Source organism: Psittacula echo, assembly GCF_963264785.1.
Source record: "Psittacula echo genome assembly, chromosome: 7".
Taxonomy (NCBI): Eukaryota; Metazoa; Chordata; class Aves; order Psittaciformes; family Psittacidae; genus Psittacula; species Psittacula echo.
In genome coordinates, this window is record NC_137740.1 from 48,502,229 (window position 1) to 48,516,049 (window position 13,821).

The window sequence follows — 13,821 nt, forward strand, 5'->3', positions numbered from 1 at the left end:
GGGCGGGGCCTTAAGCAAATCACCCGGGTGCCACCCTGAGGGTGGGGTCGCGTCGTTCCATGGCAACCGGTTCGGCGTCGCCCCCTGGAGGCGGCGGAGGTAGTGGTGTTGCTCAGGCGTTCGCGGTAGGCAGCTTGGGTCCTGTCGGAGGGGTCCTCGCGCGGCTGGTAGAGGGGCCGGAGCGGCAGCGGCCGGTGGCTGCGGAGCGAAAATGGCGGACGTGCTGAGTGTGCTGCGGCAGTACAACACGCAGAAGAAGGAGATTGTTGTGAAGGGGGACGAAGTGATTTTCGGCGAGTTCTCCTGGCCCAAGAATGTCAAGACCAACTATGTCATCTGGGGGTGAGCGATGGGGCCATGGCGGGTGGCGGGCGGCCGCTCGCCCGGGGAAGGGACGGGTGCGGGGCGGAGGGAGAAGTTGCCCTGAAGTTGTGATGGAGCGCCCGTTGAGCGGGGGGGGGGGGGGGGTGGTGGGATCCTGCCGCCTGTTGTCTCCCGCTGCCTTGTAGGGAGTGAGGTGAGCGGGCGGTCTGGCTGCTACCTCCCGGTAGGGCCCCTCGGGAGCTCACGGAGGCCGTGCGCTTCCTCTTCGCCTGGGCGCGGTGTCCCGGGGGGGTGTCCAGCGGCCCGCTCCACTGGTGCCCTGCGAGGCGCGGAGGGCGATACCCTTCCCCTGTGTTGTTTGCAGTGCGGTAGGTCAGGGAGGTATCGCTGGTCCCTTCGGGAAGGTTCCCAGAACTCCGCCCGGTGCCCCTGCCCCGCGCCGGAAGAGCAGCGGGTCCGCGGTGCGGCCTTTTCCTGGCTCTCGGCCTGTCCGTTTCACCTGGGGAGACTGGAGGGTCGCAGCGGGGGTGGGTCTTGCGGGCTCATGCAGTGAGATGAAAGGAGGCAGCTTCTCCAAGGGTTTTTTTTTTTTTTTTTTTTTTATCTGTACGTAAAAACAGAGATTATGTACTTACTGTTTTAGTTTATCTGGGCTAATTTTCATTTCCTGGAGCCTTGCTCTGCTGTAGGAAAGTCAGTGAGGTCCAAATCGAGGCTCCCTCTGTGGTTCCCTGCCAGCGTTGTTGAACTATGGAGATACATTACTCCTCAACTGCTCCAAGCTGAGGCCTCTTCCTGTACTGGACCTAATGCGAGCTGGTCTTATCATAATAAATTAGCAGAGATAGCATTTCTGTTGGTTAAATGCTTATTTTTAGAAAACTTCTAGAAAAGGAGGCTTTGTACCTGTTGGATTTTCTGGTATGGTGTGTATTGCTTGCAATGCAAGAGAGCTTTTCATTCTCCTTTCTTCTGAATTTCTTCTGAATTCTTCTGAATTAAAAACAAGCAGCTGCTTGCTTTAAATATCCTAACAGAAGGATTCAATAAATCTTTTTTAAGCCCAAGAGAAAAAAAAATACTTATCGTTAAGTATCAGGTAGTGAATGTTTGAGGTACTGAGCAGTGTCCTGTCAAACCTGATGGAAAATCAGAAGAATCTGCAGATTTCTCAAACAAAATCTCACCCTTCTATTTCAGTCTATGATCAGGGATTATTTTGTTTAGTTTTCATAGCTATGATAAGAATTTAAGTATTGATCCAATATCCTGACTTTTCGTTTGAGAAAAAAACCTTTTTGTTGAAGTTAACTTATGGACAGATTTATTGTAAAACTGATTTTACATTGCGCTGTGTTTAAAACTAGAAATGTGGTGTTTTACTACTTAGTTCTAGCTTTCAGAAACTCATTTTGGATTTATTTTTTATTTTCTGGCTGAGGAGTGAATGCTGGTAGCTAGACTGAAGAAGAAAAATATTTGGATAAGCAGTTTAGTTTTCAAATTCTTGAAAAGTCTTCTGTTCTTGCTGAGCAACTGTATAGACAATTGTGATGGTTTCCTTGCTGCAAGTTGATTTTTCCCAAGCAGTAGTAAGTAATGGTTAACCAGAGAGACAAGTTGCATAGCTCTTCTGTATGGAACAGAGAAACAGATATACCAGCCTAACTCTTCTGCTGCAGAATAACAGCTGTAAACTCTGTGTCCTCAGCCTTACTGGCAGATGTTTTGTAGGATTTGGAGGTTTTTTGTTGTTTGGCTTGTATGAAGTAAGTTAGTTAGCTACTTGGTTTGGACCAGTGGTGTCTGAACTTTTGGTAGGATCAGACCACTATCAATTCACAGTGTTTCTTGTGAACCACCAGAGAATTATTTGTCTAATTACATTAAAGACACTGCAAAAATGAGACCAGTTATGCAAGCCATACTCAGTAGCTTTGACACCACAGTTTAGAGGCTGTTAATTTATGTGATTTCCAGACTTACGCAGGGATTTATGAGGAACACTTCGAAAAACTATTATATTCAGGTCACTTGACAGGATCCAAACTACGCTTGCACTGAGCAGTTGTTAGTGGCGTAGTCTTTCATGAAGCAAATCTTGATTTCTCTTCTAGGTGTCAATAGTGTGGTTGCTGTAATTGCATCTCAGCTGCCAGTCTGGAGAGATTAATGCAAGTCCAACTGCCATGGTAGCATTCTCTCCCTGCTAGAATTAGAAGTAGTAGTCCCACTAGACATTTAAGACTGTGGCTCCTTAAGCAGCTAAGCTGGCAGAAGTCATCAGCGATGCCCTGCACTGCCTTTTCGCTGAGGTAGCACAAGTGTCAACCAAGCAGTGAGTTGGTCTGAGGAATAGAGCCAAGTTCAAAGTAACCCAGAGGGGAAGGAAAAAAAAGGGCAGAAATTAATTTTAATCCAGGTTAGTTTCCAGATAATAAGTGCTCCTGCTGGCACATGAAGAAGGCTAGAAGGTCTAAGATTAGGCGTTTTGTGTGTTTTGGTCTAATGGCCCTTGAAGACTATAGCATCTGTTTCAAAACTGAAGGAAGGAATCAGTCTAACAGAGAAACTTATTTGCTTTGTTTACCCATTAGAGAGGCTGGTCATGGGTATAGTAATTTGTGTGATACTCTGCATGCCTACTCTTGTATTTTCAGAGTTTACTGTCTCATCCATGAAAGAAAGCAGGCCTCTAGTACCTCTGCAAAACTTTATGCTTTGAAACATGAAAGAGGAAATAAAGCAGTTAGAAATGAATGGACTTCTGACACCCACAGGTTGAGGGGGAATGAATGAGCAGGAAAAAAATTTCTGGTGTTAAAAACAGGCAGGTGAAACTCCTTCTTGCATTATGTAAACATTTTCTCCTTTTTTTTAAGCTGGAGTTTTGTTTGTTTAAGAGATGCAATACTTAATAACTATTAAAGCAAAAATATATCTACTGGACTTCTTAGGGTCTGAATCTTAAGATTTTGAATTTAATTTTTTTTTTCTTAAGTAAATAATGTTGTTACTGAATACAGAAAATAAGAGAATTAATATCTTTGGCTACTTGAGATGTTTGTGAATTGAATGAAGCAATTGAACCTCTGGAGCAGCTTGCTTTTTGTTCTTTTTTGTTGAGAGGGTTCTTTATATCTGGAAAATCTGAAAGGAGCTCAAATGTCAGCTTAGACTTGGATTTTCTCCTTGCATACAACTGCTTGTCCATCTGATGCTTTCCCTTTAATGTGCCATATCTTGTCCTCCTCATAAAGTATCCTCTTAGAACTGTAATGAGCATGGGAATTTCTTGCGTGTGTGGCTGAAGTGATGAAGTATCAGATGTGCTCTGCTGAGCTTTGGCAATGCCCCTATCTTTGTAATACTGTATTTTCAAATTAACAGATAATTATTCAGTACTTGTTTTCTAACTTATGCCATTTATTGCTAAATATTGCTAAAGCTTGAATAGATGACCAGCTGGACTTTTTATATAATGTTCAATGGATATGGCACACTTCAAAGGAATAATGAGTTATTCTGAAGTGAGATAATCTAAAATGTTGGGTTTAAAATGAAATGACAACTGTATCATGTGACTTACACTTGGCTCTGAAGTGAAGCCTGTGTGGACTAAACTTACGGTTTTACCGGTGCTCAGAGTATGTTTAGATATCACCTCATCAAAGATAGCAGTGAAACATTAAGATACTCAAACAGTTTCTTGCTGAGGAATCCAGTTTTGTTGGCTGTAATTGTGAGGACAACTTTTGGCTTCTTAGCAGTTGAAAGATACTATGTCTCTTCCCTTTGCTCTTCAGCAAAAAGCCATACATGCACACCCTACCCCTTGCAGCAAGTTTTGGAAGTTCTTGGAAGGAAGGAACAGTGATAGAGAAATACGTTACTCTAGCATTCTCCTTATATTTGGAATCACTTCATACTGCATGTTATTTATGTTTTGTTTTTCTCAGGCATCATTATGAAAGTAGTGTTTTCAGTCTTACTGCGAGTAGTAAGTTCTGAAAAGGTTATGGGACACTTCTATTCTAGATAATTTCAGAAAAGTGATTTGAAGAAAAGCAGTAGTGGCATTATATCCACAATATGGAGATGAGAAACTTGCACTTCTGTTGCATTTGGTATATGTTTGTGTAACTTTTTCAGATGCAAGGAAGTTATGTTTGAGTTTTTCTAATTTCCTCTTCCTTTCACCTGAGAGTTTGGCACTTCTGTGTTGCATGTTTTCATGCTGATCGTGAGCTATGAGTAAAGCTACTGTACTTCGATGGAAACACTTTTTCTTACAGTTTTAATGAAAGTATTTCTTCCTGAAATCTGTGGTTTGGTAGAATTTCAGTGCCAGTCTTAAATTCTACAGTTGCTTCCTGGTTTTCTGGTGGGTTGACTTCCTCAGGCTTTGAGGTGAGCTGTCTGCTCTGGCTAGTTGGGGATGGATGCTGGGCTGCACAGAGGAAGCTGTGTCCTGCTTGGAGCTGGGATCTGACTGATCTCCAGTCTGGGCAGTGGAATTGCTGGTCCCACTGGGGGCTGTGAATATGATGGAATATTTTAACTGATCAAAGAGAATATTTAGGGAGCAGGTTTTGTTCTGAAATGGGGACAAGCATTGTTTCTCCTACAGCATCTTGTAGTAATAGCATAAAGTGGTGGATGTGTATATGAGGGGGGAATTGCATTTGACACACATGCAGCCAAGCTGAAACTACAGTTTTTGTTTAGTCTTGTTTTGTGGGATGGTTTTTTGTTGTGGTTGGGTTTGTTCTGCATTTCAAATTGCTGCATGGAGCAGATTCCTTCTTAGGTTTAAAAGGCATTTTTCCAACAAGCTGTTTTGAAGCTGAGATTGATATTATATTGTTCTGAAGTTATCTAACTTCATTATGGGAGTTTGTTGTAGTCTGTTTCACTTTTGGTGGTCTTGAGTGCAATTAGTTTCTGTCTACTTGTTTTGACCTTCTGGCATCATTTTGAACCTTTGTTCTCTACACTTCGTGGAGCTTCATTGTGTTCAGAGTTCTACACTGAGTTTTCTCTAGTGGTGAAAATTCTGTCCCATTATACCTGAAAAGCATGTAATATGATTTTTTTATTTAGTTATTTTTTTTCCATTTGCAGTTCAGTTACGTTCCTCTGGCTGTCCCAAATAAGGTAGACAGTTCCTTTGATAATCAGAATAAGTATGTGTGAGATGTGGGAGCATGTTTTCTTACACTTTCTGAAGTCTTGCTCGTGTATATTTTATATACCCATCCAGCTCTCACTTTGGATTATTTTGGACAGTTTTTATAATTCATTCAGTAACAAGGCTGCAAGAACATACATTCTTTGCTCCTAGTTAACACAATTGATGGTTCACTAGTTTGGCAATAGCCTGGTAATAATCTTACTGCTTGCTTTTTGAACTTTCATCTGGAAAGAAAAGCGAACTTTGCTAAAAAATTGTGGAGAGGTTAAATGTTAAAATCTTTGTTTCATGATTTTACAGGACAGGGAAAGAGGGACAACCCAGGGAATACTACACTTTGGATTCTATCTTGTTCCTGCTTAATAACGTGCACCTTTCGCATCCTGTTTATGTCCGCCGTGCCGCGGTGAGTAAATCAGAGTAGCATTTAAGTGTATGAATTTGGCTAGGGAAAGGGAAAAAGATATGCAACGAAGTGATCAAATCACAAAACTTGTTGAGGTAGAATATTTTTCCTGATAATACATTCCCTAACAGATTATCCCTTCAATCCACCAGGTTGAATTTAAAACAAGAGTCCATCACACAAGTATTAACAGTAATGGGAGCATTTTTCTTCATGTTCTATGATCACAGCTGTCTCTAGCACTAATTATTTCTAAAGTACTTTTGTCAGTCTGCCCTCTGTTGTGCAATCCCAATTTAGATGATCATTTAGTGCCCAAGATTGCAAGGATTTACAAAACAGAGAGAAGTTTGGCAGAATAGCATTGGAGTGGACTTGCAAGTATGCAGTCTAATTCAAGAAAATATTGAATAAGCTCTTCAAGTAATGATAGGGGAACTGAGAAAGAGAAAGTCTTTTTGATTTCCAGTTGATTTCTATGAGCCCATGTTTCATCTTCCCCTGTATCACATGGTTACCTGGTACAGCAGTGCTGCGTGTTGTGTGTACTCAGAAAGACAAAATTGAAATACACAATTTATGTGTACTAACATTGACTCCTGGCAAAGAAGTTTGTGTGTGAAAAGCTAGTCCTTAATCTTACTTGCAAATTTGAAGTGGAGGAGGAAAAAGGCTATCCTTCTGGTTTTCTAGCAGACAACATGTTTCATATTGTGTAGTGGAATGTCCTCTAGGAAGTGTATTTTTAAGCTTGATAGTTCTTTTTGAGAGGCAGGACAAGTGTTCCTGTCTCTGTGAGAATGAGTAATTTTCACTAAAAGTGAAAAAACATCAGCAAGAGGATTTCTGAGGGAGTAACAGTTTAATGTCAAGTCTGCTATCTTTTCAGACTGAAAACATTCCTGTGGTAAGAAGACCTGATAGGAAAGACCTGCTTGCATACCTAAATGGTGAAACATGTGAGTGATGCTTTCTTTTAATTTATACACATGATGTGTGCTACTGCTTCCGATTTATGACGCAAGTGAAACATAGGAGGGGAAGGATAGGTAATGATGACCAGTTAGCAGGTTAGCTGAATATGTTAAAGTTTGTCAAATGAAATTAGGATTTCTTTTACATTCAGAACAGTATTAAAAAATAACTATTTTTATGGCACTTAGAAAGAAGCCACATTACTACATCGTTTGGTAGATAGCTGTGTGTAAGAATGCTTAGTGTTTGTATTTTTTCTGTCTCTACAGTGGGAAAATTTTGGTAGTGCATTGATCATGATGCACCAAGGGTGTGGGATAAAATGTTCAGTATAGTGCAATACATCAAGTCACTGCTTTGTCAGTCTGGCAGATTTGTCTACTATTCTATCATCTTAATTTTTTTGTTAACAGTAGTCAGAACAGAGGTTTCTGTGGTGAGAGAAAGATAAATATGGCTTTAAGTTGCTCTGTTTTGCAGGTGGTCTTACAATTTCAGATATAGTGGAATATGAGATTATTTCTGTAATATAAGCAGTGAACCATTTTTTATATTAATATATTTTAAAAAGACTAGCATGTTGTCTTTATTCCCAAAACTAGACAAACAAGTATATCTTGATTCCAGGTTATAAAGTAATTATCTTTGTGACTTTGTTTTATGTGGTATATACAGCTCATAGAATCACTGACTAATTTATGTTGGAAGGGACTGCAGTAGGTCATCTGGTTCAACCCCTTTTTCAAAGAAACGCCAACTTTCTAACTTCATATTCATTCAGGTTCTGAATATCTCCAGTGCCAGTGTTTGACCACCTTTGCTACCTAATATGTAGTTAGAATTCCCTTGTTGCAATTTATCTTCTTCCTTTTATACTGAAATACTTTTGCAAGTCTTGTACTTAAATGAAATGTTCTGTTTGATTACAGCAACCTCATCAAGCATAGACAGAAGTGCTCCCCTTGAAATTGGTCTACAACGGTCCACTCAAGGTACAGTTTAACTAAAAAATAACTCTGATGGTTATTTTAGGAGTCTACTACAATCTTGAATTCTTAATGTCCTCTTTTTCTTTTAGTTAAAAGAGCAGCAGATGAAATACTAGCAGAAGCAAAGAAACCAAGAATAGAGGTAATGAGAGTAACTGTCATTGCTGCATATTGTGGGTGGTGATAAGTAACAGTATCTGTTTTTTGTAGCAGTTCAGTTGGGCTACTTGTCCTCTCCATGTACACAGTACTTCTGTTAGTGTGAACATGAACTGGAAAGAGGTTGAACTTAAGCCTCTGATTGAAACTTGGAATTTTAGTTGCTAGATGTATGTTGTAGTATGAAAGGGGAAAGCTTGACCACGTATGTGTAAGCACCTGTTGTTGTAACCTGTCTAAGAGTCATGGGGTGGGAATAAAAGTGCTGTTTAATGACTTATTACAGTTATTTGCCATCCATGGGTTGGCATTTCAACTAAATGCTAGTCTTATCTCTATTGATGGATTCTTATTTGGTTTACCTGCTGAGTTCTTTCATATGGGAGCAGTATATGAAACTGTCCCTGTGATTACTCTTCTGTGAAGCTGTGTCTTAGGTAAATAATTTAACACTGTGTTTTCACAAGTGCCTCTTGAATTTAAGTAATATGTCCAGTTATTAGACAGACTGTGTTTCTTAGTTCTGATTTTAAAGTATGGCTTGCTGTTTTCTGAGTAATTTTTTTTTAAACTATGCTAATCCAGGTGTCTTCTGAGTTACTATAAATCTGGCTGTATCTATATTCAGAGTGCTTATTTTTTTCTGAAGAGAATGGACAAAAAACTAAACATTACTGTTACTGTTAGGATGAAGAGTGTGTGCGCCTTGACAAGGAGCGGTTGGCAGCTCGGTTGGAAGGACATAAAGAAGGTATCGTGCAAACGGAGCAGATCAGGTAGGAATAATTTTTCTTATGGATAATGCTTAATTAAAAGACTGATAACACTTCTTGTGCTGTTCAAGGCAACAATTTCACTTCTGTCTAACAGTTCTCAGTGGAAGTTTTCCTCCCTTAGGTGCTATCGTTAGTAATGTCTGAGGAGGCAGAACTTCTTACCTATTCAGACTCTTGTTTAGTGGAAGTTTAGATGTTATGGCATGAAATTTGGTTTGTCTTCAGAAGAGAGTGGACAGTTGTCTCTCATTTCTGCTTTCTTCTGCCACAGTGTTTATCAAAGCAGTCAAATACAACATCAGAACTGCAAGTGGAAGCTGATTATCTCTCTTTCAAAGAAAAATATCCTGTATTGAGGAATGTCCTGTATGCAAAAGATGGAAAACCTTGTAAGGGTAACACAAGCCTCTGTGCCTGTGTTTGACTCCTGACAGAGATGAGCTTCCTACCTCTAGTAGGCTAGCAGAGCGTAGTGTACTGTCATTGCCATAAATTATAATAAGTATTCAAGTGCTTGAAAACTTGCCTGTCCTCATTGCACTTCAGTTGTAGCCATCCAGAATTTTGCAAAGAATGCCAACTAGTTTTGAGTCTTACACCATATCTTCCGAAAGCCAAGGAGGGAGGAAATTCTTGCATGAACTTGTTGATGCTAAGGATCTTGGCTTAGTAGGATACCAGACTCTTAGTAGTTCATTTTCAAATACTTGAGTTCAGGAGTCTTAAGGTAAAGATAGCTACTTAATTTATTTAGTGTGTCAGCTCAAATAATGTAAAATGGGAATTAATATGTGAGTGTGAATTAATGTACTGTTTTGTCCGTATTGGATTTTGCAAGTAAGTAGTTTGGCTTGATGGATCAACTATATTCTTGAGAAATTTATGATTTTTTTTTTTTTTTTTTAAACACTGTAAAAGACTGCCCTTAAAAACAAAAATGAAAAAAAGATGAAAAAAGAGAAAAAAGGAAAAAAAGCAAAGTAGCTTTACAGGCAGCAGAGCTTGAACTCTGTGCTTGTCACTGTTGTTATTTTAACAGCAACACAAAAAAGTTCCCTTTCCAATAGCTTAGTTGTAAAAGGAGAACAGTTCACAACCAGGATTGTATTAATTTTGGAGTGTAATCTCAGAAAAAAAAATCACGTCAAAGTGAACAGGCTCTGTGCAGTCAGGATTGTGCAGTTCAGTCTTTTTTTGCTCACTGTTTGGCAAGCAGATTCTGTGTTTACAATTAAAAGCAAATAGGTAAAAATGTTGCACTCTTGGACTGACTTGAGCTACCTCAAACACAGATTAGTGTTGGCAAAGTTACTACCATCTGTTGTTTGTTTGGCCTACATGCTCTGAAAAGGTACCACGTCTCCCAAGTGGCAAAGTCCATGTAACATCGCCTCAGCCGAAATGTAGGTTAATGTTTTGAAAGCCTTGGTGCATCCAGGGATTTATTGACTGGACACAAAATTGTAATCCACTAAAAATAAGGGGGAGCTGAAATTCAGATGATGTAAGTAGTAGTGCTAGTCCTGATGCTTGACATTTGCAGCCTTCTGCTTGTTAATAGTTAGAGGTTTTGGATGGTTTTAATGCTAAAACTAGGATGGCATCTTTTGTCTGAAGTTTTATGCTCATGCCCAAACCAGCAATGCCAAGCTCATGTAATCTTCAAATATATATGACTGTTTTGTAATTTATAGCATAGCCGCAAACTTTATGCAGGATGAAGTTACTCATTCACAATTCATTCAGAAGAATTGTTTGTGCAGTTATTCAGTCTCTCCTTTTATTTTTGCTCATTTAGGTCCTTGTCTGAAGCCATGTCAGTGGAAAAAATTGCTGCTATCAAAGCAAAGATCATGGCGAAGAAAAGATCCACTATCAAAACTGATCTCGATGATGACATAACTGCTCTTAAACAGAGAAGTTTTGTTGATGCTGAAGTGGATGTAACCAGAGATATTGTCAGCAGGGAGAGAGTATGGAGGACAAGAACTACAATCTTGCAAAGCACAGGCAAGGTAATGCTCTGGATACCAAGCTGGTTTTATGATCCAAGTGACATATCACATTTTCTCTTTATAGCTTGGTAACTGTAGGTGACTGGGGAGATTATGCTTAGTGTTTGTCTTGGGTTGAGCTGTAGCAGTTATTTTTCTCCTTCTTAGTAGCTGGTGCAGTGCTGTGTTTTTGGCTCAAGTCTTAGAACAATGCTCATAGCACACCGATGTTTTTAGTTGTTGGTAACAAATGCTTATCCCAATCAGGGACTTTAAGCCTCTCATGCTCTGCCAGTGAGGGGGGGCACAAGAAGCCAGGAGGAAGCAGAGACAGGACTCCTGACCCAAACTAGCTAAAGGGGTATTCCATACCACAGCACATCATGCCCAGTATATAAACTGGGGAGGGTCACCTGAAAGGCCCAGATTGCTGCTTGGGTAGCAATAGGTTGGCTGGTTATGGTAGCAATTGGTTAGGCTGGGTATGGTTGGCCGGTGGTGAGCAATTGTATTGTGCATCACTTGTGTTTACTGTTGGGTTTTGGTTTGTTTTTTTTTTTTTTTCTTTCCATTTTTAGTTCTCTCCCCTTGCTATTTTCCTTATCATTATTATTGGTGGTAGCCGTAGTGGTTTTGTGTTATACCTTAGTTACAAGGCTGTTCTTATCTCAAGCCATACGAGATAACATTCTTTCGATTCTCCTCTCCATCCCATTGGGAGCCTGGGGAGGAAAAGAGGGGGGAGTTGATAGAGGGGCTGCATGGTTCCGAGTTACTGGCTGGGCTTAAAGCATGACAGTATTCTATGTAAAGGTAGGCTTTTGTAAAGGTGGGCTGTTGACAGAAACAGTTTGTTCTTGCCTCATTACAGTAAGCCTAAAATGTATCTCAAAAAACTTGCTTTAGCCTTTTAAAAGATACTAAGTAATTATTTACCTTTTGAACAAAGCTGGCACCAGCCCTACTGTTGGAAAGGCTGTATGAAAGTGTCCGAGGGTTTGAAACAGAAGTGGGGAGTTACTGACAGAAGTAGCAACATATGTACCTTTTAAATCCAAAGGCTGCTAAGCCATGGAAAACACCGGAGAAGTAGGGAGAGAAAAAACTTAAAGTGAACAAAACAAGGGAGTGTTACCATGAGGAGGCTTTTCAGTTATTTTTGCCCCTTCATGCTCCTTTAATCCATGTCTTTAGGCACACTTGCTTATGTACCATCCAGAACATGGTTGCAAACACACCTGACAGCTTGTTTTCTTTAGACAGTTAGGATTGTTTTATTGCAGTGATATTTGGCACTAGATTTCTCATGTCAATTTCTAAAAGATTGCAGATGTCTGATTTCCTGAGGTTGTTGTCAAATTGTATCCTTTTGCCTCCCCTTAAGTACTGTCACAGGAAAATAATGTCTAGAAGTAAATGAGGTCCCAGTTCTCATTTGTCTTACTTCTAACAGTACTCATTTTTGCAACCTGGTCTCACAGCATTAGTGGTAAAATAATTTCATTTATGATTTATGGGGTAATTACTAGGTATGTGGCGTGTACACCCTGCTGCATGCAGAGTGGGTGTTGCTTCTTTGAGTCTGATATATGTAGCAAACTGCGTGCTGAACTGTTGATAAAAGCCTTTCAATCACTGGAAATGTTTGTACTGTAGGAATCTGAGTAGCTTTTCCTTCAGCAATTAATTCATGGCATTCATAACTTTACATGTCTTCAAAGGGGAACTTGCAAAGATACTAGGGGAAGAGTTGACTGTTTTATTGTTGTATTCTTGTAGTAATGGTAAGATGAGTTAGTAATTTTAAGCAAAAACTAACATGGGGAGGAAGACAAGAAATTAGATCAATTTTGGCCTTGGACTGCAGTATGCATTTACCTTGACAGCCTGATGGATGTGATAGGCAGAATAGCAAGTCTTTATTTCTGTTTGTGCAGCATTGCAAGGACAATCTTGATAGCACATACAGAAATCATCCAATGTTAACGTTTATGTTGTTGCACAATTAACAGTGAGAGTAAGTAGATGGGGAAACATCACTTCTTACTCAGGGTGTGATTTATCCCAGAACAGCTCAGGGTTTTTTGTTTGTTTGAAGGTTGGTTGGGAGGGTTTTTTTGTTTAGTGTGTATGTGGTAGTGTGGCCGTGGTTTTTTTGTTTGTGTTTTGTTTTTGCTTGTGGTTTTTTGTTTGTTTTTATTGGGTTTTTTTTGGACTTTGTGAAGTACTTCTCAAAAGTTATGAAACTCGGATACGTTCTCTCAGGCAGATCATTCCTTATGTTCATTTGGAGAATTCTTATCAGGGAAGCATGATACCCCTCGAGAAATGCTGATTTCAGTTTTCGGTATGATACTGGAATTGCTAATGTGCCTGATAATTCTTTTTACGTTTTCACTCTCTGGTTGGTGCAGATTTATCTGCAGTCTCTTGAATCCTCCTAGAATATGTAAAAACAAAATAGACTTCAACTGTAGTTACATATCATGTAGTGTCTGACTTTTTTTAATCTCTGAATTCCTTTAGAATTCCTGAGTGAACGGTAGCAAAGAGTGAGCATCACAAAGTATCAGTTTCATTGTTTCTTTTCAGGAATTGTTTCAGGTCCTCAAAATCTCTTCTCCACAGAGGAAAAACTTCTGTGTGTGAGCTTTCCCAGTGTTCTCTGTAGTAAACAAGATAGCATAAGGTGCAAAAGGAAAACAGTAGGAAGATCAGGCCACAGCAAAAAGAAAATAACCTATTGTCCTTATTGACTTCCTGGCAGGTTTCCTCTGTCTTTGAGCAAGATACTCCTCAAAATTCTGTGTAGGTGGCAATAATAATAACTATATTTATGGAGTGTTTTCTGTTTTTCCTTTTGGACCCATTTTCTGATTCTGAAGGTGTTGTTTGTTTTTTTTTTTTTTTTTTTTTTTTTTTTTTAGTTCCAAAAGCCTTTTTTTGCATTATAGAACTGCTCCAGGCTTGTTGTTTTGTTGGGTTTTTTTTGTTTGTTTTTTTT

General features: G+C 39.6%; 1 protein-coding gene across 1 annotated transcript in view; it reads left to right on the plus strand.

Moving 5' to 3' along the window:
• Positions 1 to 80: 80 nt before the first annotated feature.
• The window catches only part of CDC73 (cell division cycle 73), a 115,985-nt gene continuing 102,244 nt past the window's right edge, over positions 81 to 13,821 (plus strand). The window contains exons 1-7 of the mRNA XM_080622340.1: positions 81 to 342; positions 5,819 to 5,924; positions 6,814 to 6,883; positions 7,829 to 7,891; positions 7,978 to 8,030; positions 8,735 to 8,823; positions 10,622 to 10,838. Of these exons, the coding sequence (XP_080478466.1) occupies positions 212 to 342; positions 5,819 to 5,924; positions 6,814 to 6,883; positions 7,829 to 7,891; positions 7,978 to 8,030; positions 8,735 to 8,823; positions 10,622 to 10,838 (729 nt within the window). The 5' untranslated portion in view covers positions 81 to 211. The remainder of the gene's footprint in view (positions 343 to 5,818; positions 5,925 to 6,813; positions 6,884 to 7,828; positions 7,892 to 7,977; positions 8,031 to 8,734; positions 8,824 to 10,621; positions 10,839 to 13,821) is intronic.